The 25,920-nt window shown below is 57.9% G+C and overlaps 2 protein-coding genes across 5 annotated transcripts in view; one reads left to right on the forward strand and one right to left on the reverse strand.

Moving 5' to 3' along the window:
* The first annotated feature begins 322 nt into the window (after positions 1-322).
* On the forward strand, positions 323-15,776 carry CCNK (cyclin K). The gene is made up of 11 exons (XM_075531317.1): positions 323-411; positions 6,680-6,928; positions 7,315-7,396; positions 8,582-8,713; positions 10,338-10,443; positions 10,884-10,941; positions 11,387-11,556; positions 11,980-12,227; positions 12,385-12,418; positions 13,842-13,913; positions 14,660-15,776. The coding sequence occupies exons 2-11, from the start codon at positions 6,732-6,734 to the stop codon at positions 15,274-15,276; spliced, it is 1,716 nt and encodes a 571-aa protein (XP_075387432.1). The 5' UTR covers positions 323-411; positions 6,680-6,731; the 3' UTR covers positions 15,277-15,776.
* A 163-nt stretch (positions 15,777-15,939) lies between these two features.
* The window catches only part of CCDC85C (coiled-coil domain containing 85C), a 52,034-nt gene continuing 42,053 nt past the window's right edge, over positions 15,940-25,920 (reverse strand). For 2 of the 4 annotated variants that reach the window (XM_075531285.1, XM_075531287.1), the window contains 4 exons: positions 21,359-21,463; positions 19,239-19,328; positions 18,618-18,716; positions 15,940-18,033 (listed from right to left, as the gene is read on the reverse strand). In XM_075531285.1, the coding sequence (XP_075387400.1) occupies positions 17,900-18,033; positions 18,618-18,716; positions 19,239-19,328; positions 21,359-21,463 (428 nt within the window). In that variant the 3' untranslated portion in view covers positions 15,940-17,899. Of the gene's footprint in view, positions 18,034-18,617; positions 18,717-19,238; positions 19,329-21,358; positions 21,467-25,920 lie in introns of all 4 variants that reach the window. The other 2 variants (XM_075531284.1, XM_075531286.1) reach the window with 1 other exon arrangement.

Raw genomic sequence — 25,920 nt, forward strand, 5'->3', positions numbered from 1 at the left:
CGCCATTGGCCGTGCTGCGCCCACGCTCGTGTTTTGATTAGACAACAGGCGCGCCGGGGCCCGCCTCTCGCTCCCGAGTTCCGTTAGCAGGTTCGGTTGCTTCCTAATACCTTTCACCCGGGGGCGGGGCCAGTAGGAAAACCCTTTTCCTGGCTCCTCCCCCTGCACGCAGCAGTTGGAGGGGCGGGGAGGACAGCGCGGTAGCTCCCCCTCCCCTTCCTCTTTTTTTTTTTTTTTGGAGAGCTCTACTTTCTTATGATTGGTTGACAGACTATACTCTCCCCGCCCCACGGGTTGCTGGTTTTCCGTTGCGAGACGCAGCGTGATGACGCAGGCACCTCGACATTCGGTGTTCAAGATGGCCGCAGTCGGGAAGGAGAGACGTCGCTAAGGGCTTACCTGAGGCAAAGGGTAAGTGAGGGACGTCGGGCAAAGCACGCCGCCTGCCTCCCCCGGATTCCGAGGTCGGAGTAGGGTCTGTCCACCCGTGTCCACTCTCTGGCCAAGTTTCATCCGAGATATCCTGCCTCCCGTCGCTACCGCCAGGGGTATAGGTTGAAGCTAGCGGGCGACCGGGGAGTTTGGAGCGGGCACCGAGAGGTGAGCTTCGCGCAGGCAATCTAGGCGGACTTAGGGGTAAGGCACCCCCACCAGCCAAGAGGGGCATCGGGGCTCGGGACCCTCTAGCCAGGGACAGGGAGCGGCAGGGGACTTGGGCGCGCGCTTTGGCCGCCCGGCGCCGACTGCCTTCATCCCGGTTTCCTTCGAAGGGGGGTCGCTCCCTGTTGGGCCCGAGACTCGGATTGCCTCGTTGTCTGGGGGCACTCTGGCTGTGGAGTCTCTCGGGTCGTGTAACAAAGGGGAGCTAGGTTGGAGCACCCCGTGTCCGTGGTTAGATGCCGTCCTTACCGCGCAGTTCCGCCGTTGGGGTGTTTGGGGAGGTTCGATTGGACTGGGCTTCGTTTGAGACGAGCGGAACCCTCCCTTGAAAGTCGGGGTGAAAGTCTAAGGTCGATCCGGGTGCGCTCGAACTGTTAGCTCCCCCAAAGCGGGGATGGAAACGGCGCTTCCTAAATTTGGATTGCCGTTAATGAGCTCTCGCCAAGCCGCCGTGCGTTCGGTTCGAAACGACTTCTTAGAGGGTGGCCTTTTGCGGTTTTCAGGCAAAGTTGGTCGTGTGTGTGCGTGCGCGCGCGCCCTTCTGGCCACATCGCTCTTTAGAGGAGCCTGTCTCAGAGCCTGCCCGTTGTAGGTACCCGTTAGAGGTTTGTGTGAAAGATATTGGAGTGAAGACTCTGTAAGGGGGAGGTACTTTTTCTTTATTTTGTCTCTTTTCAACACCCCCCCCCTGCACCTGAAACAATGCCGAATTTAGGTGGGTGGACGGTGGCAATAGTGGTGGTACTGATACACATTTTGCGTTAAAATGTTCGTGTATTGGGGATGCTTGCCTGTCCAATAACCAAATATTAATGTAATAATTGTCCCAGATTGTTTTCTTCTCTACTTTTAGTGTCTAATTTTAGGGTTTTGGCATTAGTTTGTTTTTACCTTTTTGCCTAGTTTGGGTTATATGGTGATGTGTAAGTGAAAGGGGCGGGAAAAAAAGGCTTTCCACCCCCCATAAAACAAGTCTTGGAAACCCACAGGGGCAGTTCTATGTCTGTTAGCATCTCTGTGAATTGATTCAGACATACTGCTTGATTCTTGCATTCACGATGTTTACTATCTGTTCCACTTTGAAAATGCAGCTTACACCAGTGAGTTAAAAATGAAAAGACATACATTTTCATGGGTGGTCAAATTTCTAAAACTCACTGGTGTGGGTCAGAGTTGAAGACCCAACTTGACAAAAAATGGCTCTGGGTCCTCTTAAGCAATGTACAGGGTGTCCAGATTGATGGGCTGTGTGGCTCACTTTTCATCTCTGCTCAGTGGTGAGTTCTGAGGATAAGAATGCTTAACTTTCAGGGACCCACAATGAGTGTTGCTGAGTGTTGGAGGTTTCTTCTCTTCCCTGGTACCAATCCTAACGCACTGCCACCAGGTTGATTTTGCCTCACATGACTCTCTAGAAAAGGATAGAATTGCCCCTGTGAGTTTGAGCCTAACTTTTTCCAGGAGTAGAAAGCCCTGTCTTTCTCTCATGGAACAAGCATCTGGTGGTTTCAAACTATTGACCTTGCAGCTAGCAGTCCAATGTGTAACCACTACACCATCAGGGCTCCTTGTTTCCATGTATGGAGAGGATCATACCAAGAGTACTGTTTCCATTTTGACTGCTGTTTAAGATGGGCCTGAAATACTAAAAATCATGTTTAAGAAAGGGGTGCTGTTTACCTTAGACTATAGGAGATACCATGAAAGAGAGTATAAAAGGTATCAGCTCTTATTTGTAGGGCAATCAGTAGGTAAGCAGTGTATTTTTGCAGCATCTAGACTCCCGAGAATTGCAGAGTTGTGAGAAGGTAGACTTCACTCATTGTTCAGTGTATGTACCAGCTCTGGGCCCCAAGCAGAGCACATGACAGCTGAACTGAACAAGTGCTAGCAGTATAATACTAATACGAGAATTCATATCAACACCCCTATTAATGCCTTAGGCTACTTTGTCGACTGATAATGCCCCACTAATGGAAGTAGAAAAGCCCTGCTACTCAGTGGTTCAGCATTGACAGCTAACCTAAAGGCCATGGGTTAGAGCCCACCAACTGGTCCACAGGAAAACGCTGTGACAGTCGGTTTAGGGATCCCAGCCTTAGTCCATCCCTACCCCCACTCCCTGTGGGACAGTTCTCCTCTGTCCTCTAGGGTCCCTGAGTTCTGGGTGATTAAGGAGAGTGAGTGCATGGCCTTGTTGTTGAGAAGGAGACTGGACACAGCTCCCTAAGAGGCCGCTCGTCTTTCCCACAGTGTGGCTTGGTCGTCTTAAATGCTGAAACCCGTTGACTCGTCTTCGTGTAAAATGCTGTATCTAAAACCTCTTTGTGAAAGGCCTCATTAGTATGCCTTGGTGTGCTGCTGGTTTGGAGAGGGCTTGTCGTCGTGCACAGCTCCAAGTCTCCGTCATCTCCACAGTCCTCACGAGCTGTTGGTGAGAAGCTGTGTCACTCGGGGTCTTGTGGAAAAAAATAAAGAAGTATGAGGGAACAGGATGGTAGAGCTGAGCTGAGAAATTTCTCAGAGAGTTAGTGAGGACTGTTTCTTTTTATGAATGTTCACTTATCTTTACTGCCTGCCATGTATGGTTCATTCTGCCCCCAAGGCTGAACACATTGGATTGGCCAGTGCCAGCCAGGTAAAGCAGGCATGACTTGGACTGTGCGGACTCTTCCTACTTCATTGCTTCTGAGCTGTTTCTAATCCTTTTCCCACTTGCAGCTGAGAAAGTGGAGGTGCTTGTTCTCGAGTTACTGTCGCTCTCTTAGGCTTCTGTCTGCTTGTCTTCCTTCAGCTTCTCCTTCCCAGGGCTCTGTCTCAGCCCCCCTCCCTCCCATGGTTAATCTTTTTGCCCGGCTGCCCCTCTAAACATGTGCTTCCATGTACTCGGGAGTGAGGTATTTATAATTTACATATTGTGCCAGCCACCTGCTTAAAGTGTGCTCTTCCTACAGGTGGTTCGTGGTCCTGTCCCCTACCCGTCCCTCCATCTGTGACTCAGATTCCGTTATCATCTCTGTGGTCAAGTCAGTTTCTACTTAGAGTGACTTAGGAAACACTGTCCAATCCTGCCCCGTTCTCAAATTTATTGCTGTTTGCCCACATCGTTGTAGCCACTATGTCATTCCATGTCGTTGAGAGTCTTTTGTACTGAGTCTCTACTTTTCCAGGCCTGATGTCCTTTTCCAGGGGCTGGTCCCTCCTGATGTGTCCAAGTGTCCTCGCCGTCACTTCTAAGGAGTATTTGAGCTATACTTCTTACAAGATGGGTTTGTTCCTCTGTTGGCAGTCCACGATCCTTTCCATAGTCTCCCAGATGCATACGTTTTCCTCCCTCTGCAGATTTTATGTTACCGGCCAGTGAATTCCTCTGCAAGTGTCTCCCCAGTCCTCCAAGCCTTCACCCAGTTCTTCTTGCCCTCACCCATGGAAACAGGCATTTTCTTGTCTTGCCCATCTTTCCTTTCAGTCTCTCGCTTTTCTGCCCTTCAAACGTGAAATCACCTTTCTCACTCCACCTCCCTGCCAGCTGTAACACCCCTTTCCCCACAACCATCGCCCTGGCCCTGGCCCTGTGTGGCCTGAGCAGTTGCTCCAGCTTTCTTCCTAGCTGTTCTTGCATCAGCAGAATGTCCTCTGCGGCCCTCTCTGCCCTGCCTGAGCTTCATGGTTGACCAGGCACTTGGGAGTTTCTGGCACTGTCTTTTACCGTAGGAAGGTGTGGGGACCTGGTGTGTCGCACGTACCCCCCCCAGCTATGTCCTTGAGGCCTGCCTCCTAGTGTATGCTCAATAAATATTTGTATAGGTAGTTTCGTGGAAAAGAGGTAGGTTGACACATCTTGGGCATTCCAACTGGTATACCATGAGTAAGTCACAGACGTGCTCGGCCGGCTGGCCTGTCGTCTGCTCTGCAGAAATGCACAGGAGTATGTATTGTTCTGATTAATCACCAAAGCCAGAAACCTCTCCAGTGCCCATCCACAGTGGGGGTGCGGTGGGGCGTTGCTGTTAGATGGTTCTGGTTCTGACTCGTGGTGACCCTTTGTGTATCACGATGGAACACTGGCCAGGCCTATGTCGGCCTCGCAGCTTGATGTCGGAGGCCACTGCTACAGCCACCGTGCCCATCCATCTCCTTGAGGACCTTCCTCTTTCGCTTTACCAAGCACGAGCTTTCTCCTGATAACACCTTCAAAGTACATGACCAAGTTCTTTGAGACCAAGTCTTACCCTCCTGGTTTTCAGGGTGCGCTCAGGCGCTACTGCTCCCGAGGCACGTCTGTTTGCTCTCCTGGCTATCTGTGAATAGACTGCTCTCCACCGAGGTGGGTCACCTTCCTCACTGCTGACATTTGATGTGGACAGTGCTTTGTTGTGGGGGCCTGTCTCTACACTGGGGAGCCCTAGCCGTGCCCTGGAGCCGTCGTCGTACCACAGGATCCGAATTGGGCTGCTAACCTCAAGGCCAGCTGTTAGAACCCACTCAGCTGCCCCTCAGAAGGAAGATGAGGCTTTGTGCTCCCATGAAGATTTGCCGTCTCAGAAACCCTGTACAGGTCTGGGAGCCACGTGGACTTGATGGCAGAGGGAGGGGCACACTGGTTAAGCACTCTCTCTGCAAAGGAGACTCAGTGCCATTGATAGCCATCTGATAGAGTGTTCCTCCTTTTGGCTAGCACCCCTGCGCATAGCCTTAAACCCGCTGCCGCACCACCCGTGCTCCTTTAGGACCTTAGAATCCATCCCTGCTACCTTGACCCCTGCTGATAGTGCCCCCCCCCCCTCCAGACATGAGCAGAAGCTGCATCTCCATACCCTGAATCAGAATCACAGTGTAACAGGATCGAGTGTGTTTCCAGAAGGATCACCTGGGGTGTGAGAGCTGTTGGTTCTGGTTCAGTGGGTCTCGGTGGAAGGATAAACCCTGTGCTTGGGACTAGGCTGGGGGCCATCCTGCTGTGACCTGGGGATTGTTCAGGAGCAGTTTAGCAGCTTTGGACCATGGCTGGACAGTTCCTGTACATTGTAGACTGTTTACCAGCATTCCTTACCCCTACCACTACATATAGTCACAGTTCAGACTACAAAACATGTCTCCATGCATTGCCAGATGTCATCTGGGTCACGTGATTGCCCCGTCCTCCCTCCTCCACCACCACCCATTGGAGGCTGCTGCTAGAAACCCCTCCCAGGGGGACGAACAACAGAAAAGTGGATGAAGGGAGACAGGCGGTGTAAGACGTGAAAAAAAAATTTTTATAAATTATCAAGGGTTCATGATGGGGGTGAGGGAGCGAGCAGATACCAAGGACTCAAGTAGAAAGAAAATGTTTTGAAAATGGTGATGGCAACATATGTACAAATGTACTTGACATGATGGATGGATGGATGGATGGATGGATGGTGTTATGAGCTGTGAGAGCCCCTAATAAAAATGATTTAATAAAAACATTTGGCACTATAATGTTTTACAACCTTTAAAAACAGGACAACAGATTGATGGCATTGGAGGTCACCCTGTGGTCAGGAGAGGCACAGGGAACGCTGGGGCAGGTGACAGGATTCCCTATCTCTCGGTGGTGGCCCACAGAGTGATTCCTCTGCAGGACAGTCCAGTCAGTCCTGGATCTCTCCCCAAAAGACAGAACCCTGGAAACGCCACAGGGTGACTTCCTCTCCTCTCTTCTCTCTGCACAGTGTGGGTCAAGGCAGAGAAAACTTTGAAAACCACGGCCCTCGCATGAGAGAAGTAGACACTCCTTGGCCATTAAGGAGCCCTCACCTAAATGTGCTCAGGAAATAGGTCATCCAATCTACCGCATGGCCAGAAGAAAACTAACAGTGTCCTGCTTCAAAGACCCTGGAAGGGACGGGGATGCCCTTGGCACAAGGTGCTAGGGTGTAGGGCTTGGGCAGTGATGTGAGGCGGGTGCTGCTGCCCTGGACAGCATTGGGCCAGAATTGGCTCCCAGCTGGCCACCTTGTTTTAGCTTGGTCTCTATTTTTCTCACTCTCAGGAGTCTCGCATTTGCAGAGCGCTGTTTGGAAAGGACACGTCTACCTCAACAAATGAAGGAGAATAAAGAAAATTCAAGTCCTTCAGTGACCTCAGCCAACCTGGACCACACCAAGCCATGCTGGTACTGGGATAAGAAAGACTTGGCTCACACGCCTTCACAGCTTGAAGGACTGGACCCAGCCACCGAGGCCCGGTACCGCCGGGAAGGCGCGCGGTTCATCTTTGATGTGGGCACACGCCTGGGACTGTATCCTCACTCTCATGGAATCTCTGCTGGCCGAGCAAATGTAGCCTCTCTAGGCAGTGCCCGCCCTCACACCAGAGTGCAGTGCCGTTTCCGCGTGGCTGGCCGCCTTGGGGGTTGCCCATTATCTGGTTACTGTCAGAACAGGGAGACTTGGCCATGAGGACATGGCCCACCCCAGAGGAGAACCAGCGCCCTCTTCCACCTGGGAGGGGGTTGGGGGACTGTGGAAGGCTGGGCAGCCTTTTCCCAATGTCTAGCACAGCAGCCTGCAGGTCCCGGGCCCCTGGCAGTTGGGTGGCTCTCATTGGTCTGTGATGGGCATCCATATTTGATTGAGAACATGGCCCACAAAGCATCTTGGCTGAAGTCCTTAACCAGCACCACAGGCACTATGATACCCTGGCCACTGGAATCATTTATTTCCACCGCTTCTACATGTTTCATTCCTTCAAGCAGTTCCCGAGATACGTGAGTGTTGCGCAGGCGCGATCATTCTCTTGCACTGTGTTTGCGTCCACACACTCTGTCCCAGGGGGTACGCTGCTGTGTCTGCAAATCTGGGGGGACAGCAGGGAGTCTCTGTCGATATCCCCTCCGGAGGGTGTTTTTATAGTGATGAGTAGCATATAGAAATAAGATCGAGTCCATGCTTCGTTTTTGGTTTTGGTTTTCATTTTGGCTGAGACAGACCAGGGCAGTAAAAAGGACTTCCTCGCGGCCTTTCCTAGGACAAACTTGGGCTCAGGCCCAAGGCGGGAGAAAGGAGAAGGCGGCAGGTTAGCAAGGCATGCCCCCAGCCGGGCACTGCAGTGATCTCGGGAGTGAGCACTGGCAGCCACCTGCTGTCCTGCCCTGTGGCAGGTCTTTCTTTGCTCCCAGAAGATCCAGGGGAGCCTTTCCTTGTGTCTGATGGGTATTGAACCCAGAGTCGAAAGGGAGGCCCTGGTAGCAGTGTGGTTGGAGGAGGGGGGCATTCCATGTCTCAGAGGAACCCAGGGAAGCTCTAGGAATGAGGGCCTCGGCCTTGAAAAGGGGGGTGGGAGGGCTGGCAGAGCTGCTATGGGGCTGGCAGGGTACCAGTTCGGCAGGGGGGCATGCTGGCCCCAGGTCAGAGCAGAGGGTGCACAGGGAGGTGTTGGATCAGGAAGAAACAGAATGAACTGAACAGGAAGGTGCTCCTCCTTTTCCTTTCCTGAGACTTTCGTTGCAGGGTGAGATGCTGACTTGCCAGCTCGTGAGGACCTCGGGGGGAGAGGGGGCACATCAGAAGTGGTCATGACACATCGTTGGGCAGAGGGCAGGGTGCACAGCTGTGCGGGGGCAGGAGTAGCATGAAAGCCCAGGGCCAAATGGACTGCACTGTGAGGAGCTGAGTGCCCGTGACCCCAGGCTTTAGTTTGGACTCTCCAGTGGCAGGGCCGTGACCTTTAGCACTAGCGAAGACTCTTGCTTTTCATGACTTAACACTTTTGTTTTCTGATATTTCCTTGAAAAAGTCAAATTTATTAAATGGGTGAGGGGTGGCATTTATGTGTCAGCTTTCCTTCGAGCTTCTAGAGCATTCCCTTCCTTGTTGGGAGTATGTGAGGATGGAGACCCCGACGCAAGGGAGTGTGCGGACTGAGGCCCGCTGACAGTGCTTCTCTCTTCTAGGTCACGGGGGCCTGCTGTCTCTTTCTGGCGGGGAAAGTCGAAGAAACTCCCAAAAAATGTAAAGATATCATCAAAACAGCTCGTAGCTTGTTAAATGATGTCCAGTTCGGCCAGTTTGGAGATGACCCAAAGGTAAGAAAGCACACCCTCAGCATCCAGCCGTGGGGCGGGCACTGCCGCTCAAGGACTGGTGGTGATGGTGGCTGCCAGCCTCTGTCTCCCATGTGGGGCTGCTAAGCACAAGGTCAGTGGTTCAGTGCCACCAGCTGCTCCAAGGGAGAAAAATGAGGCCTTCTGTTCCCATGAAGAGTTACAGCCTCAGGAACCCAAGGGAGCAGCACTGCTTTGTTCTGGAGGCGGAGAGGGGGGTCGTCTCTCTGAGTTGGAGTGGATATGATGGCTGGAGTGGGGCTGCAGTGCTGTGGCCGGGCAGAGATGGAGCAAGCAGGAGACATGACCGGCTGGGGGAAAGGCTGGAGCCCAGTTCAGACAGTGCTGGCAGAGGCAGGCAAGCTCAGCAGTGTTGAAGAGCACATTCCTCTGTCTGACTTGGGCTGCCGCCCCCAGGTTGCCCTTCTCTGCCCTGCCGCAGGCCATGAATATCTATGTTCACTAGGAGGCCTGAGCAGGGCCCTGGCGTGTCTGCATGTGAGTAGGTTGTATTCATGCTGACACTTCTGTGTTGTCCCTCTGAGCAAGCCCAGCCCTAGACTGGATCATAAGCCATGATGTCCCCGCCCCCTGCTTAGAAAACCCTCCTAGCAGTTCATACTAGGAAAGATCAGGTGCACAGCCTTCAGAGTGCTGCTGGTGGGTCTGCAGAGCAGCCTGGGAGGTCTCCTTGAAGAGCCCAGACCTGGGCGAAGCAGGGTGCTGACTCCTTGTACTTAGATGTCGTCAGCTCAGAGCCAGGACCACCCCACATCCTCTGCCTGTGCCCCTAGATCCTGGGGTGGGGGACCCTGGACTGGGTGCCATGGAGATGTCATAAAGCCATGCCTCTGACTGCAGAGGGAAGGACAGCGTCAGAGCTGCAAGTGTGGGGCCCAGGCCCGTTAGTCCCCCCACCCAGCCGGGGATGCTGTGGTGGTTATTTTCATTACCCCAGTGGTAGTCGGTCACACATGCATTTCAAGACACTTATTCCCACCATGGTGTTGGCACTTGGCCTGCTCTTGGCTGTCAGGATGCGGGGGCGGGGACAGGAAAAATGTTGAGACTGATTCCAAAGGGCTGAGTCCCTCGGTGTGCCCTCAGGTGCCCATGCCTTCCTTGTGCTTCCCCCTCTGTCCTCCCTCCTTTCCATACTCAGCTCTGCCCCTAGTCAGTGCTGCCCCCTCAGTAGCAATGGTTGATGCCCTCACAGGGGAGCGAGTTCTCCAAACCTGAAGGGTGCCAGGGCCCCCTGTTCTCGGGTTCCACCAGTCTAGCCAGTAGGTCTCATCAGATTGGATTTGTTTAATGGAGGCCCAAGCAGAGCTGCCATTTAGTTGACATGACCATTGATTCCGTTTAAGGGACAAATGCCCGGCACGTCCACACACAAGGGTTTGTGTCCGTATTTGACAGGACGGCTGGCTTTGCCAGCTTCATTCTCTTCTGTTCTGCTCAAGAGCAGGCTGGGCTCAAGAGAGGGAGGATCACCTGGAGGGAGCCCGGTAGGCAGAGCTGGCAGCTAGATGCAGAGAGCCTGGGCAGACAGGCTGCGTGAGGCCTGTGGCAGGCACTGGGGCCCACTCCATGGACTTGTTTGCAGGAGGAGGTCATGGTCCTGGAGAGGATCCTGCTGCAGACCATCAAGTTTGACCTGCAGGTGGAGCACCCCTACCAGTTCCTGCTCAAGTACGCCAAGCAGCTCAAAGGTGAGGCTCTAGGTGGTGACTTGCCCTGACCGTGGGGGGAGGGGGTGAGAGTCCTTGCAGGAGGGAAGCAGAGGCTTGGGCACAGCACTGCACATCCCCCGCCCTGCCTGCTGCTGCCTTTGTGCGCAGACAATCCCAGCCCTCTGCTGCTGGGGGACAAGAGGCGGGGCGGGGGGGATGAGTCAGGACTTTTAAATAGTCTAATAAAATTAGCCTGGGAGCCTGGTTTCCTGGGAGCTGTGGCTCAGTGGGATCAGCTGGAGAGGGAGGACCAAGGGAGGGTATGGGGGACCCCAGGCCTGTGGGCCACTGCCCCCCCCCACACACACAGCTGGATAGTGAACTGGTGACAGGGCACCTGGTGCCTCAGAATGAAAGCTCAGCTCCTCAGTTCCTCTCAGCTTGTGTCACTCCTAACTTACTTTTTTACCCATTTGTAGGTGACAAAAACAAAATTCAAAAGCTGGTTCAAATGGCGTGGACATTTGTGAATGACAGGTACACTTGCCAAAGTGTTTTCAGTGGGACCAAGGCTTTATTGGTTGCATGTGTGAACCCCTTAGCTTGCAGGCGAGGAGATGGGTGTTGGGGTGGCATGCTTCAACAGTGTCAACAGATGGGGGGGCGGACGCTGAGAGGCTGGTGTGGAATTGTCCTTGGAACATTCAGAGCCTGGTCAGCCTGGAACCTCACCTGCTTGTGTGGGCAGAGAGCTCAGGGGCCGGGAGTGGCTGGGAAGGATTCCTCCTGGCTCTCAGGACAGTATTGAATGACTGCAGGGCCGCCTCCTAGTCACTAGAAAGCAGGCCCGCCGTGCCAGCTACCGAGGCGCTCAGGATGCTGAGTTGGCACTTGCTCGGCTCTTGCTCAGAGACTAGGAAGCAGGTCCCGAGGGCAGGTGCCGGCTCCCTGCCCCTCAGTGACCTGTCTCTCTCCTGGGCAGCCTGTGCACCACCTTGTCGCTGCAGTGGGAGCCGGAGATCATCGCGGTGGCAGTGATGTACTTGGCAGGCCGCTTGTGCAAATTTGAGATACAGGAGTGGACCTCCAGACCCGTGTACAGGAGGTGGTGGGAACAGTTCGTTCACGATGTACCCGTGGACGTTTTGGAAGGTACGGTGGCACTGTGGGTTAGACGTCAGTCAGGTCGGCAGGTTAGTCTCCCTAGCCTCTGAGCACCAGCTCAGGCTGCTCCCTTCGCAAAGACCCCGTGGCTCACCAGGAGCTGAGTCAGCATGAAGGCAGAGGGTTTGGGGTTGGGCTAGCTGGGTCCTGCACACTTTGGGTGCAGAAGGGGTCCCCCAGGCGCTGTGCCCTAGTGCTTGCCATCTTGAACATGCCAGCATTGGTGCCTGTACTCACAGTTGGGGGGGGGGGTGTTTCCAGTTGTGCAGAAGGGGCTGTGCAGCTGGTACTCGGAGCCTCTGCCTACTGGTCCCTGGAATAGTGGCCTCAAATTCAGTGGGTGGTTTTCTGGGAGCTGTTTCATTTAGTGTCTGGCGGGAGTGATTGTCCTCTTCACTGCCCTCCCTGCAGACATCTGCCACCAGATCCTGGACCTGTACTCCCAAGGGAAGCAGCAGATGCCTCATCACACCCCCCACCAGCTGCAGCAGCCCCCCTCCCTACAGCCTGCCCCACAAGTGCCCCAAGTGCAGCCACCCCCGCCGCCTCAAGGCCCTGACCCACCCCAGCCCCCGCCAAAGGACTGCCAACCGGCCATCCAGCAGCCCAGGAAACCGTCTCCACAACCCAGCCCGCCCAGACAGGTCAAGCGCGCTGTGGTGAGTGGACAGGCTCCTGGGACCAGGGGCTTTGGCTGCTACATCATGTCTGAGTACTGGGCCCACGGGGCAAAGTGGTCCCTCAGAACCTGGGGGCTGACCACCGGAGCACTCCTTTGGAGTCTCGGTTAACAGCCCTCCTTTGTCTTTGTGACAGGTGGTCTCCCCCAAAGAAGAGAGCAAAGCAGCAGGTAAGTCCATGTCCCGGGGCAGTGTTTCCCTGACATCTGTCTGTGTGTCCCAAAGAGACTAGTGGCCCTGTGTGGTGGCTGCTCACCACAAGGTCAGAGGTTCAAGCCCACCAGCCGCTCTTCAGGAGAAAGATGAGGCCATCTGCTTCATAAGTTAGTCTCAGAAACCCACAGGGCAGTTCTACCCTGTCATCCACTCAAGGCTGTGAGTGTGGTGTTTGGTTTTTATGTATATCAAACCAGAGCCCTCCTTCTCCAAGTGAAAAATGTTTCTTTTGAGCAGCTGTAGCATTTAAATGTGGAATCCATCGGTTACTAACTTCTGGTCTAGCACAGAGACAAACTCACAGGGTTCCTCTCTTCCAGCTAGCGTGAATTACCTTCTTCTCCCCGCCCCCTCTACCCCCCAAGTGTGTGTGTGGGGTATCAACTCAGCAGGCATCAGGGACACAATGTGCTCTGAGGTAGTCAGCCAGAAAGTACTGTTGATGCTTCTGTTCTGATGGGGCCGTCCAAAAAAACAGGACTTCGAGGGGCCCTGCCGGGCTAGTGAAACCCAAGGCAGGGAGAGGTTAGCTCAGAAGCTTGTGGTGACTGTTGGGGGTGGGGGGGTGTCATCCTTCCTGCTGGGCTCTCAGAGGACACAGGGGGCCAGTGGGATCTTGTGTAAGGGCAGTAGGACGTGGGTGGCTGTGCTGCTCAGGCATGCAGAGCCATGAATGGTTTCCTGCCCCGCAAGCGAGCCCCAGCCTTCCTGTGAGGGTGTCATGGGGAAGACTCACCCAGGTTTGGGAGCAGGATGTGCCCCTCTGAGGGCGGAGAGCTGGGCAGCAGCTTACAGTGTGGGACTCAGTTCACTAACCCTACAGATCAGCCTGTGCTTGGGGCGAGGATGGTGAGAAGCCAGGAACTGACTGTGCCCTTTCTTGGCCACCTTGAACAGAAGGTTCTGGGCTTCACAGAGCCCACCCTGCTCACTGAGCACTGTTAATGTGCATGCTGGTTCCCCGAGAGAGCTGCTCAGCCTTCGGAGGGGGTGTTTCTTGGGACCATCTCCTTCATCCCAAGTTCGCCCCCGCTCTCTGAGCCTGCAGCCCATGTGGTGGGAGACGAGAGGCCATAGTGGCGCTGAGCCACAGGAGTGGGGATGAGGGCGAGGGCTGCACCTCTGGGACCCTGGGTGCTGGGCCCTCACCAGGATGCCATGGAAATGACACTTGGTGACCATGCTATTGTCCCTTCCAGAAGAGCTGGTCGGCAGCAGGTAGACGGGGGTCAGTGTTGCTGTCAGAAGCCCACCTGCAGCCCTCTGGGCCCACAACATGGGGCTGCTGAGAACGCCATCCTGAACTCCTCTGTCTCTCACACTGTCCTCCTTATAAGGAGGTCTGAGTGGTGTTTCATCATCTTTCTTTCTTCCTAGAACCACCACCACCCAAAATCCCCAAATTGGAGGCTGCCCACCCACCATTGCCTCCAGCCCATCCACCTCCAGGTGAGTGTCTGCCGAGCCAGACCCCAAGTGGGGGGAACCTGCCTCTGGGGTCCAAGGGCTGCCGGGCCCCTCTTAATGAGGAGACTGCGTCAACGTAGGTAGAACGGACTCTAGTGACTGAGAACACCTCTCAGAGTGGCTTCCATGTTACACACAGATGGATACCACGCCAGGTGGGCATGCCAGGTCCCACAACCATATACGCTTCCTGAGCCCTCCCCTTGCGGGCACTGAGCCAGCCCCGCTGCTGGCTAGCTTGCTGTCAGACTCCAGATGCCTGGGGTCAAGCAGCCACCGTGCCCGAGCTGGTGGAGACAAGTAACACACAGGACGGTCCCCTGGGAGTGTGGGTTCCAGGGTTAAGTTCCAGACCAGGCGTAGTGTTGGGGGCCAGGGGCAGTTAGTCACAAGCCTGCCCTCCCTGGGTAACAGCAGCCAGCCCTGTGTGGTGGGCCCAAGGCCCCTCTGGCTCTGCCTGTTCTGAGCTTGGTAGCCCGCTGGGCCAGCCCGGCTAGAGAAAGCTCCAGAAAAGGGTGGGGAATGCCCAGGCAGGGCTGGCAGCCTCCCCTCTGAAAGTACTGCCCAGATGCAGAGAAGGTGTTGGGGGCTGGGCAGTGCAGGGTGACAATCATGCTTGGAAGGAGAGAGCTCCATGATACATGGCCTCCTTGAGGCGTGGTGACCCTGGTGGCAGGGAGGAGTGTGGTCTGGGATGCTGACTGATGGATAAACTTTTTCCTCTGCAGACCGGAAGCCCCCCTTGGCCGCTGCCCTGGGGGAGGCCGAGCCACCTGGCCCCGTGGATACCAGCGAACTCCCCAAAGTCCAGCTCCCCCCACCGGCCCACCCAGCGCCTGTGCATCAGCCACCTCCGCTCCCACCCCGGCCCCCGCCGCCGCCCCCCTCCAGCTACATGACTGGCATGTCGACCACTAGCTCCTACATGTCCGGTGAGGGCTACCAGAGCCTGCAGTCCATCATGAAGACCGAGGGTCCAGCCTACGGCGCCCTACCTCCTGCATATGGCCCGCCTACTCACCTGCCCTACCACCATGTCTACCCCCCTAACCCACCCCCTCCCCCTGTTCCCCCACCGCCCACCTCCTTCCCCCCACCCACCATCCCACCGCCTACGCCGGGCTATCCCCCTCCACCACCCACTTACAACCCCAACTTCCCACCCCCCCGCCTGCCGCCCACCCACGCTGTCCCGCCTCACCCTCCACCAGGCCTGGGCCTTCCTCCTGCTAGCTACCCACCCCCAGCTGTGCCTCCAGGGGGACAGCCCCCTGTGCCCCCACCCATCCCCCCACCAGGCATGCCCCCCGTGGGGGGACTTGGACGGGCAGCCTGGATGAGATAGTCTAGAACCTTTCCTCCTTTCTTTGTTAAAACTAAGTTTTCTAAACAAACTAGTTGAAATGGGGAGAGCAGGGTACTCTGTTTGATGCTGGTCTGTGGGGTGCTGGCTGAGGCGCTGGAAGCCACCCTGGGGCTGAGTGTGAATGCTAGCCAGCCTCCTGACACGAGGAGCGGCCCAGCCCGGCCCCCTACTAGCAATCAGTGCCTAGATTCCCCAGAAGCCCCTGTCCCCGCTCCATGGTGTTCCCCCTGAGGCTGGCCTCACCTCTTAAGTCCTCACAACCTTTGTATGAAAGTTCTCGGGTGGGGTGGGTGCGCCCACCGTGTTGGCACAGCTTGCTTCCTCCTCGGGCAGAGGGCGGCCGTGGTGATCCGCCTCGTCCACAGAGCTCTATTTTTTCAGTGTGAATGTGACAGTGTCCTGTGAGTTCCACCTGTCGTTACAGCGGAGAAGCCTTCAGGCAGGTCTCCAAATAAATCCAGTTTTGAAACTGCCCCTGTGCCTGTGGTCTCGGCGTCTGAAAGTACGGGGCCGCCACCCTCTGCCTGCCCTGGTGGGGGGGAGGCGGGGGTTGGGTCGACAGCATGCATACCCACCTCACCCCATTGCCTGGCCACCCCCGAGTAACAAGTGCACACAGGAAGAGGCTTGCTAAGAGGCCTTTATTTATCTAGCTCAAATAGACACTATCACAACCATAGTTACTCCGTTTACTAAAATAGTTCAAATCAATGTCTGTACCACACTATCAAAAAGGGCCATTTCTTTCCCAATCAAAGTGGTTCAGTAGAAGGTGGGCGCAGACACTGGAGCCGGCAGGCGGGTAGCCAGACTCAGCCACTTCCAAAGAGTGGCCCAGACCCCCGAGGTACGAAAATAGACAGCCCTGCGCCTCATCTCTTACAAAACACAGAATCAGTAGTATTTGCTTCAAGAAACGGGAAAGGTCACTTCCTCTCTGAACACTGGTGCGTGGCTAAACCCGTCTGGAGCGGGGGCACCGCCGCAAGGGGGGCTGGCATCTCAGAGGGCAGCTTGAGGGTGCAAGACCAGAGAAGGTGAAGGGACAGGCCCTTACAGCGGGACACCAAGGCTGGCAACAGCCCACTGCTGTCACCCACCAGACACTGGCCCTTGGCCACCTCCCAGCCCCACCCATACCTCAGCAGTGGGCCCTGTGCACCTGGGCCGGGCAGACTCACTGCTGGCTCGGGAGCAGCTCTGTAAGACAGACACGTTAGTCGGTCCCAAGAGGCCCAAAGATGCGCTAACTTGGGTGGCAGCAACAGGACGGGCAGGCCTGCCCCTCCTCCCTCGCTGTACGGCAAGAGCAGGAGGGTCTCAAAAGCACTCGACATCTGGGTGCTGCCTCTTGGGTGCGGTGCGTCTATGGGGTGGCCAGTACCAGGAACCCTAACTTATTGCTTACTGTTGGTGGCAGCCGAGCCAAACAGGACCCAGGTGGACTGACTCCCCAGGCCTCGGGGGCCACTCTGGTTCTTTCCACTTCCCCCAGCAGCCCGTGTGGGCAGGAACCTTCTACAATATGACCAGAGCTTCCTGGTGCCTCCAGGCCCCTGGGTGCCCTCGCAGGGTCCCACTTAGCACCTGCCTGGACACAGGCTGAGGGCCCCCACCCCGGATGTGGAAGGGCCCCAGCCAGGTAACAGCCGAGGACATGCCTCCTGGACATAACATGGGGTACTGACCCGCCTCTTGGGCTCTTCCCACCTGAGACTGAGAGCGGGGGAAGAACAGAGACCACGTGGTGGAAGTGACGGGGAGTAGATCCCAATGGGGCTGAGGGGATGCCCTTCAGGGTCTGGTTTCCACAGGGCCCTGAGCCCCATCTTCCCTGGCCTCCCATGATCAAACATGACATCCAGCCCTTCACAGTTTGTGCACGGTCATGGACGTCGCACCCCCTGGGCTGAATCCTGCCAGGAGGGGCTCCAGCGTCCTTGGGTGCTAAGGACACGGAGGCAGAGGGGGGAGGGTGGCACCTGATGCTGGAGGCAGGGAACAAGCTAGCCTTGGCCCCCACCCCCACCCCCCAGTAAGGACTCAGGCATGCACAGCTGAACGGCCTCCAGGCCACGGCTGAGATCGGGCTACCGGGGAGGCTGGGGGTGAAGCCACCTGCAGAGGGTCACGCAGCTCCTCCTCAGGTTCCCTGTAGGCAGGGCCCCCTCTTGCCTGCTCACGCGGGTCATGAACGAGTGCTGGAGAGCGGACACCAGGCTGGCTAAAGCACCGTCCCTGGGGGTGGGGGGAGGACTTTCTGAGTCCGGCCCCTTGAATGAACTGCTGGGGGTGGAGATGGGGTCAGACACCCTGGGGCTGGACCATGACCAAGCAGGGGCAGGTAGGGTGAGGGTTGGCTAAGAGAAGATTGGGGAGGTGCTAAGGGCTGGAAGAAGGTTGGACATTTCTTTGACCACCAAGCCCCAGGGTTGCCACAGGTGGGCAGCCACTGTCCCACGGGGTGAGGTTGCTACCCCTCGGTAGCTGCCCATGGACACACATGAGCTGCCCATGTGTGTCCAGGCTGCTGGGCTGCAGCAGGCCTGGGCGTCCACTGTGGGGTGGGTGGAGAGGGCAGCAGGTGGCGCGGGCCAGCGTCCTATGTACAATTCCAGGGCCTGAGCACTTCCAAGGAGGAGCCGTCTACAAGGGGCCCTTGAACTGGTTTCCAGACAGGTGCTGCCGGATGGAGGGCTTGGTACTGGCTGCGTCCCCTAGTTTTCTCCAGACCACCTGTGGGGGTGGAAGGCGAGAGGGTCAGTTGTGGGGGGTGGCCCCAGCTCTGCAAAGCACCAGACCTGTGCTCCAGCGCTGGAGAGGAAACTGAGGCAGCAGCACATGACCACTGGGTGCAGCTCGGCCCATGGCTGCCAAAGGTACCCGAGGTCCCCAGAGGCCCTATCAACCCCAATCTTACACCCTACCCCCACCTAAGCCCAGGACCCCACTGGACAGCCTAGGGGACCCCAACCTGGGACCCTGCTATCAGGCTGCACCTGATTGCCAACAACCCAAGGGGCCAGGGTAGAACTGCCCGCACAGGGAGCAGACAGGCTGCCACGCCTCCCTCCCAGGGCTGTGAGCCTTAGCAGCCAAGCACTGACCACTACGCCATCTGTGGGGCCAGAGACAGAGGTGGGCCTCTATGGGTAGCACCAATCCTTGGGGAGGGGTCTGCTGAGCCCAGGGACCTGTCCCTCTGAGACCAGAGGCCAGGCCCAGGCTGGGAGAGGGCGGTTGGCCAGGTGTGCCCGCCCGCTGGAGGAGGCGTGTGTGTGTGCGTGTATGTGCGTGTGCACGCGCGTGCGTATTCTCACGTTGCACATCTCTCGGACGATGGCCTTCTCCTTCTCGCTCAGGTCCTCCTCGCAGCTGTCCTGGGGCTGGCGGCCCAGGTTCTCGTGCACCTCCAGCACCTGCAGGCACCGCGTGGGTCATCAGGGCCTCCCTCACCCCTGCTGACCCCCACACGGAGGGAGCCCCTGCCTCAACCCCTGGGACCACAGCTGCACACTGTGCCCCACTCAGACCCCTTTGGGGGAGAGGACAGGCATGCCACCCAGGCTCTGGGCCCTGGCCTTGTGCATGTGACAGTGGGAGTGCCCCAGGAGGAGGTGTAGTAGTATGTACACGTGTGGCCGGGGCTTCCAGGGGCAGTCTACCTGTCCAGCTGACAGAGGTACGGGCTGGGGGCTGCCCCTACCCTGCTGTACCTGTGAACCAGAGGCCCAGCCTGGAGACCTGAGCCTCTCTGCCCCTCTCCTGCCCCACCTAGGCCTCAGTTTCCCTAGCTGCAGGATCTTCTAATCCCACCCCCACATTGCTCCCCAGTCCCCTAGACAGAGATGACCCCACACCCCAGTCATTGGGGGCCAGTCAGGGTGGGCAGTCCCCCACCCCCCGGGGAGCTGGGCTGGGGGCCCCAGGCCTGGCCTCACCTTCATGGCCTGCATGACAGCCTCCGGCTTCTGTCCAGTGGAGCTGTAGTTGCCCAGCGGTGGGGAGGGCAGCTCGGGGCAGGTTGGGCCCTGGGGGATGAGGATGTGTGACCAGAGTGCACTCCCAAAGCACAGCCAGATCTAGGCAGGGAGGTAGGCCGGGGGGGGGGGGGCTTGGGGGAGGAGGGGGAGAGCCCCTAGGTCTGGCAGCCCCATCTCCCCCAAATAAAATGGCTCCTTGGCCCTCAGGCATCTCTGGCACTGCCCACAGAAGCGGCTACCCCAAGCCAGGGCAGGAGGCCTGCAGAGTCACACAGCAAGACCTGGGCGGCTGTGCTCAAATCCAAGGCCACAGTGCCGGAACCCCCACCCCCCACCCCTGGGAAACCAGTCTCTGGCTGACCCCCAGGCCTCAGCCCATATCAGGACTCAGGACAGGACCACACATAGTGAGGAGGGGGCCTGCCGTGTCTGCTTCCACCCCAGTCCTGGCCCCCACCTATAAGGGTACCAGGGAGGCCTGCACTAATGGGGGCCCAAGTCCAGGTCCAGGCCCACGTATCAGGAAATCAGGTGGGGATCTCTTTTTCAGAGGACTTGGTGATGCTAGCTGAGCAGTGATCTGAAAGGTCAGCAGTTCAAAACCACCGGCTGCTCCCCAGGAGAAAGGTGAGGCTTTCTACTCCCATGTATAGTCACAGTCTCATGGGGCTGTTCTGCTCTGTCCTACCAGGTACAAGCAGTCAAAATGGACTGGACAGCAGCAGGAGCCTGGAGATGGCTAGTGACCAGAGGTTGAAGGCCTGACTTCCCCTGCCATCCAGCAGGGGGTGCCAGCCACACATGACAGGAAGAGCCACCTTCCTCTGGAAGCTTCCACAGGGCCCACACCTTGTCCTGGAGGAAGCCCCACCCCACCCCCAAGAGAGCTGGGCCCTGATGCATCTGGCCTCAGTCTGGGGCTCAGAACAAGGGGCTGTGGGTCCTGGGGGAACCCAGTCCAGATCCTTCCCAGGCCCACAAAGTTGCACTAAATAAAGCCCCTGCAAGGAAGGAGTGCCCCAGGAAACCTTCCAGAACTTTCTGAAGTCTGCTAAGGCCTATCGGGCCCTAGCCTGGCGAACACTCTCAGGAGGCCCAAGTCCAGGTCCAGGCCCATGTAAAGATTGACAGCCTCGGAAACCCACAGGGGCACTTCTACCCTGGCCTGGAGGGTCACTGAGTGGGCATCGACTTGGCAGCGAGTTTTATTTATTTTTTTCAGGGAGTGGGGTGGGGGGGCAGTCCTGGTGCCCCCCCTGGGATTTGTCACTTTCATTAACATGCCATGGGCACATCGGGAGGAGCAGGAGAGCAGGGGACTCCTGGCAGGCAGAACACACCCGTAGCCTCGTCTGTGCCCTATGGGCTGTGGCAGCCTCATTCCTGAAGGGGGTGGAGCCTGGGCAGCCGCCAGCCACACCCCATCCTCCTCCACGGCACTGTAGACCCTCCCACTGTCCCCAGCAGTGTCCATGAGAGTCTGCGAGGCACCCACCAGGTGCTGGCCTCACAACCACTCAGAGGCAGCAGGGCCTCCTGACCCCCAAGACATGGGGACCTGTTTGCCCTGGGAGCCTGGGAGTCCCTGCCCTGGAGCTGAGTCTATGCCCTGCTCCCACTCCCCAGGGAAGGCCAGGCCCCGGGGGGTGGGGGGGGGGATATGGCGACCCCAGAATGACCTTGAGGCCCTGTGTGGATGTGACCTTAAGCGCATGTTCACAGACACTGGATCGCACGCACCCTCCCTTACAGTCTGGGCAACTCCCCACCAGATGCACTTAGCCCCCAGCTCCCACAAGCTCTAAGGCTCTCAGTCAGTTGGCCCCATTGACCCCCAGGAGAAGCACAGGCCACTCAGGGCCACAGGGATGCTGTTGGGGAAATCACCCTGACCTCGGCCTCAGCTTCACTGCCACGCTGGGCCTGTACCGTCCACACTAGGCTGTGAGGGTGAGGAGGGGTCTCTGAATTGGCAGCAGCATGGCCTAGGCCATGGGGGGGATGAGGAGGGCCGGGCCTGCCTCGGACCTGGCTGCTGGGGGGAGAGCTTCGTAGAAGGCGTCCCGGGCGGCACTCACATTCTCCAGAGTGTCCTGGTAGGCGGGCGGCAGGGCTGTGAGCTGGGACTCTGAGTGGTACAGGGAGAAGCCTTTCCTCAGCGTCCGGAACTCTCCGGGGCCCGCCTGCTGGGAAGGATGGGAGGGGAGACAGGTGAGGAGGGCGGGCTCAGGACAGAGGTCTGGCATCAGGGCCTGGGCACCAAGGGTCTACTCCCTGGCAGACACTTCCTCGGTGGCCTGCCTGGAACAGGTCTCCAAAGCCCCTGTGTCATCAGTGCTCATTGGCCTGCCACCACCTCCCCTGACTGTCCCTGGTGTCTGTCCCTGCAGGCCTGATGGCCTCCCTGCCTCCACGAAAGAGTACCTTCTGAACCCCAAACCCAAGTGCCAGTGCCCAAGGAGCCCAATGACGTACAGTGCCCCCCCCACACACACAAAACGCACAGTCCACTAGGGGAACGCCCCCCACACAGCCTGGCAGAGGGGGGCAGTGGAGGCTCAGCAGACCCAGACCCCAGACCTCCCTTCCCAGTGGGAGACCCGGATTCCATCCCAGTGACTGCACCTAACGCACAGCCCCTTCCCTCCCCGCCTCGCGTGCTGCTGGGATGCTGGCTGATGCGGTTTCAGAGGTTCTTCCAGATGGAGACAGAAAGGCCTGGTGATCTGCTGCTGAGAACCAGCCAATGAAAGCCCTGTGGGTCAGCACAGCATGACCTACGGCTGACCCTGAACACGGCACATGACAGACGGATGGGGCAACATTGTGCCCGGCTGGGCTTGGCAGCAACTCACAGCTCACACGGACAGGCTTCAGTGGGGAGTCTGGGTGGCTGATGGCTGCTGTCACCGGCCGGGCAGCTGGAGGGACATACTGTATTGGACACTGCGCTCCCCCCCACCAGCCCCGACCAAGGATGTCCCTTTGCTGACCCCACAGCACCCTGGTTCGGTTTGGGGCTGTGTGTCCCTTGTCCCTTTCACAGCATCTCTGGCCAGGGTCCAACGTACGTGCTGTCCTGTAAACACTGGCTGGGGGGGGGGGGGGGAGGAAGCGCATCACCTCCCCACCCCACCCCACCAGGTAACGCCCTGCAGGAAGGAGCGCATGTGGGGGCCTGGGAGGGTTTTTTAATTAGCTTTACGCACGCTTTCCCCAGCACATCTATAAATACTGCCACGCCGAGAAACTTTATGAGCACAGCGGGCGGGGAGCACGCCCCAGCTCTCATTAACTGGTGCCGTGGCTAATGACGCGTCAAAATGAGTCACCGCGTGTGCACTTAGAAACAAATTAAGAATCCTAGTGTCTGCCGTGGGTCTCCTGGCGGTATGAGATCCAGGATCTTATCTCTGGGGGGAAGCGGGAGCTGAACAGGCGGTGGGGGCCTAGGCAGTGGGGAGAGGTTGTGGACAAACCCACCGCCACGGAGTCAGTCGACTCACAGCAACCTTATTACAGAGTAGAACTGCCCCGGTGGGTGCCCGTGGCTGTGACTCTTTACAGCAGCAGAGTCTCGTCTTTCTCCAGCATAGCCGCTCTTGGTTTTGAACTGCTGACCTTGAGGTTAGCAGCCCAACTCGGAACCCGCTAAGTCACCAGGGCTCTTGTACGCCATGGAAGGTGCTGGAAACAAGGGCCATTAGGGGTTCACTGTCAGAAGACAACGCTGTCTGCAGCGCTCCCTCGCCCGGGTCCTCGGAACTACTTAAGGAGAGCCTAGCACACTGACAGGGCAGGCTCTGGGCACGGATGCTCCCTGAGCTTCCTGGCTGGTGGTACGCATGGACGCTGGCAGACGCTGGTCTCCTGAGGAAACCCTGGATTTGTAGCCAGCAGGTCAAAAGTGAGGGGAATGCCAGAGGTCCCCAAGTTTGCAGCTGACACCTTGAAGGGGCTGTGGGAAGTAGAGGGTATTGTGGAGAACCCCAAGTGTGTGGCTGGCATCTTGGGCAGACTTGGTGGTCTGGATGGCCATGCCTTTTACCCTGTGGCCTCCAGAGAGGCAAGATGTGGGCTATAGGCAGGGCTCACAGGCGACACCACAGCCCCAGAGGACACAGAAATGCTAACACGTGTAGCAGTGTACCGCTCTCTGCAGAGGGGACTGCACCAAGCAGAGGGCAGCCTCGACGACCAGGTTTCCTTATCAGGCCTCTGGGGAGCTGACGGCAAGATGCGCTTGGGGGAGCCTGTTTGCACAGGGCCTGGGTATCACTGCGACCATTATCAGTCACTGTGTGCAGGGAACAACCCGGCCCAGGACCAGAGACACACCCTGCACGTGCACTAGGTTCAGAGGCAGGTGACAGGAACTGGAGGGGGAAGACAAGACTGGTCCTCCTGACTGGTACAGGGAGACGGCTCAGGAAGAGCTGGAGGAGCGGGGGTGGGGGTGGGGGTGGAGCACAGCGAGACCTGGAAGACGTTCTCATGGACCACAGAGGGGGTGGCAGTGCAGCCACCAAGGGGCCAGCATAGGGCAGGCACCCAGGTCTGCAGGGCCCCGCTCCCCAGCATCTCGGGCTCCAAGGGGCCCTGGCCTAGTAGAATCCACTCCCACTCTAGGTCTGGCCAGCTCAGCAGCCTCAAGGACCTCACCCCAGAAGCTGTTCCCCCTGCCCCAGGCCTGGAGTCTAGTGGGCTCTAAGCCTCATCGCCACGGGGGCCCCTTTCCCACAACTGGCCCTGGGGACCCCACAAGGTGAGGGACTGGGCCAGCAGGGGCAGGGGTGGGGAAGGGAGCCACTTCCTATGTCCATTCTGCAGATTCTTACCAGATCAGGAAGAGCAGGGAAAGACAGGGAGGGTGGCTGAGGGGGCGGTGGGTAAGGTGCTTGCTGGGGAAGACTGACAGGTGCTGGGGGTGGGAGAGGACAGGAGAGAAGAGCTGAACACGGCACTCGGGAGCCCCTACCCACACGTGTGCACACACCCCAGCTCTGGAGGTGCCCGTCGGAGCGCTGGGACAGCTAGAACCAGAGAAGACGGATCCCAGTGACCCCAGACTTCAGCTGGACCAGGACCAGGCAGAGGGATCCCCAAGGCTAGCACCTCCAGATTCCAGCCTTAGCCCACGGTTCCCAAGGGACTGCAGGGAGTCGGGAGTGGACTTGGGTGTGATGGGCTCTCTCTGTCTGCCCACCCTGGGCACAGCCAGTAAGCACAGCCCATCCTGTTCCCTCCTTCCTCTCATTGGAAGGACTCATGTTTGCAAGCTGTTATGCATGGGGGGTGGGGGCGCTCAGCTAGGGGACCCCGAGGATTCATCTTAATGAGTGCTCAAACCCAGCAGCAGGGACAAAGGAGCCGTTAGTAAGGCCGATGACTGTGCCGTGCCCGGCTCCCCTGCTCCCCACGCAATCTCCATGCCGAAAATCACCTTCACCAAGCGTGCTCCTGACCGAGCAGCCACCTGTGGCCCCCAGGCCAGTGGCTGGCGGGCTGTGTACAAAGAGCTCACCACTGCCTGCCCGGGTCCCGCTACGGGTAGTAAGGCCAGGGGACCCCCTTGGCAGCAGGCATGGGGAGGGGGCTGAAGAATGGCTGACTCACCAAGTGCAGGAATGACCTGTACTGGGCTGACGCTCACACCTCAGTTTGCTGGCTTGTAAATGGGGGGTAGCACAGGGAACTCCCCCCCTACCCGCCCCCCCCACACACACAGGTCACTCTATCCCCGCAGCAGACACCTCTGCCCTCAGCTACAGGCACGGCGATCCAGAGCCCTGGAAACCCCATGTCTGCCCATCCACAGGGTTGCCAGCGGCTACTTCTCAGAAATAGACAGCCAGGCCTTTCTTCTGAGGTGCCTGATGGGCTCACACCTCTAAGCTTTGGGCTAAGCAGCATGCTCACCAACTGCATCAGCAGGGCCTCCCGGCTCCGCCAGGGTCCCACTTCACATGTGTGGACACCGAGGCACAGGGAGGCCGTGCACCTCACAGCAGCAGGTGGGCTGCTTGTCCCTCCCAGACACACTGCCACATGGCCCATGGCCCCTGCACTCAGGACCAAGAAGGGCAGGATCCTCACCGGGAATCCGCTCTGAGACTCTGCCAATTAAGCTGCCAGAGACCGGGATGGAGGGGCAGTCCCAGGTGCCACATGGTTCAGCTGGACTGTACAGACGGCCACTGGGATAGGGCCAGTGGTGGCCCTGTGGTGAGCCTGCAGCAGGGAGCAGGCGGGACGAGGCTCCCACCTCTGGCACACGGGACACGTGGTCATGGGACCACCTTGCCACCTGGAGGAGATAGGTGACTGCTCCCTCCCCTCCTCCCCTGGCCAAAGGGGCTCAGAGATCAGGCAAGGACAAACTGCAGGGGTCATGCAGGGACGGGCCAGCAGGGGCCACCAGCCCAGGGGCACGGTCAGCTGGCCTCACAAACGCCCTGGCAGAAGGCTGGCAGGAAGGGCAAGCCCGGCCAGGGGTGCTTCCAGGTGCTGCCTTTTGTGGGCATGTCACCAGTACCTGTCTTACAGGTGAGGCAGCGGAAAATCTGCTTGAAGCTCCCAGGTACCCAAGGCCCACCCACACCCACCCCTGCCCGGTTGCCTTGCTCACTGTACTCATCTG

Source organism: Tenrec ecaudatus, chromosome 14 (assembly GCF_050624435.1).
Source record: "Tenrec ecaudatus isolate mTenEca1 chromosome 14, mTenEca1.hap1, whole genome shotgun sequence".
NCBI classification, from domain to species: Eukaryota; Metazoa; Chordata; class Mammalia; order Afrosoricida; family Tenrecidae; genus Tenrec; species Tenrec ecaudatus.

What these genes read in the sequence shown, in the direction of transcription:
- CCNK (XM_075531317.1), top strand. Translation starts at nt 6,732, where the DNA reads ATGAAGGAGAATAAAGAAAATTCAAGTCCTTCAGTGACCTCAGCCAAC. An exon ending in AGTTTGGAGATGACCCAAAG is followed by an intron (nt 8,714 to 10,337) that starts GTAAGAAAGCAC and finishes ACTTGTTTGCAG; the next exon opens with GAGGAGGTCATGGTCCTGGA. An exon ending in TCCAGCCCATCCACCTCCAG is followed by an intron (nt 13,914 to 14,659) that starts GTGAGTGTCTGC and finishes TTTCCTCTGCAG; the next exon opens with ACCGGAAGCCCCCCTTGGCC.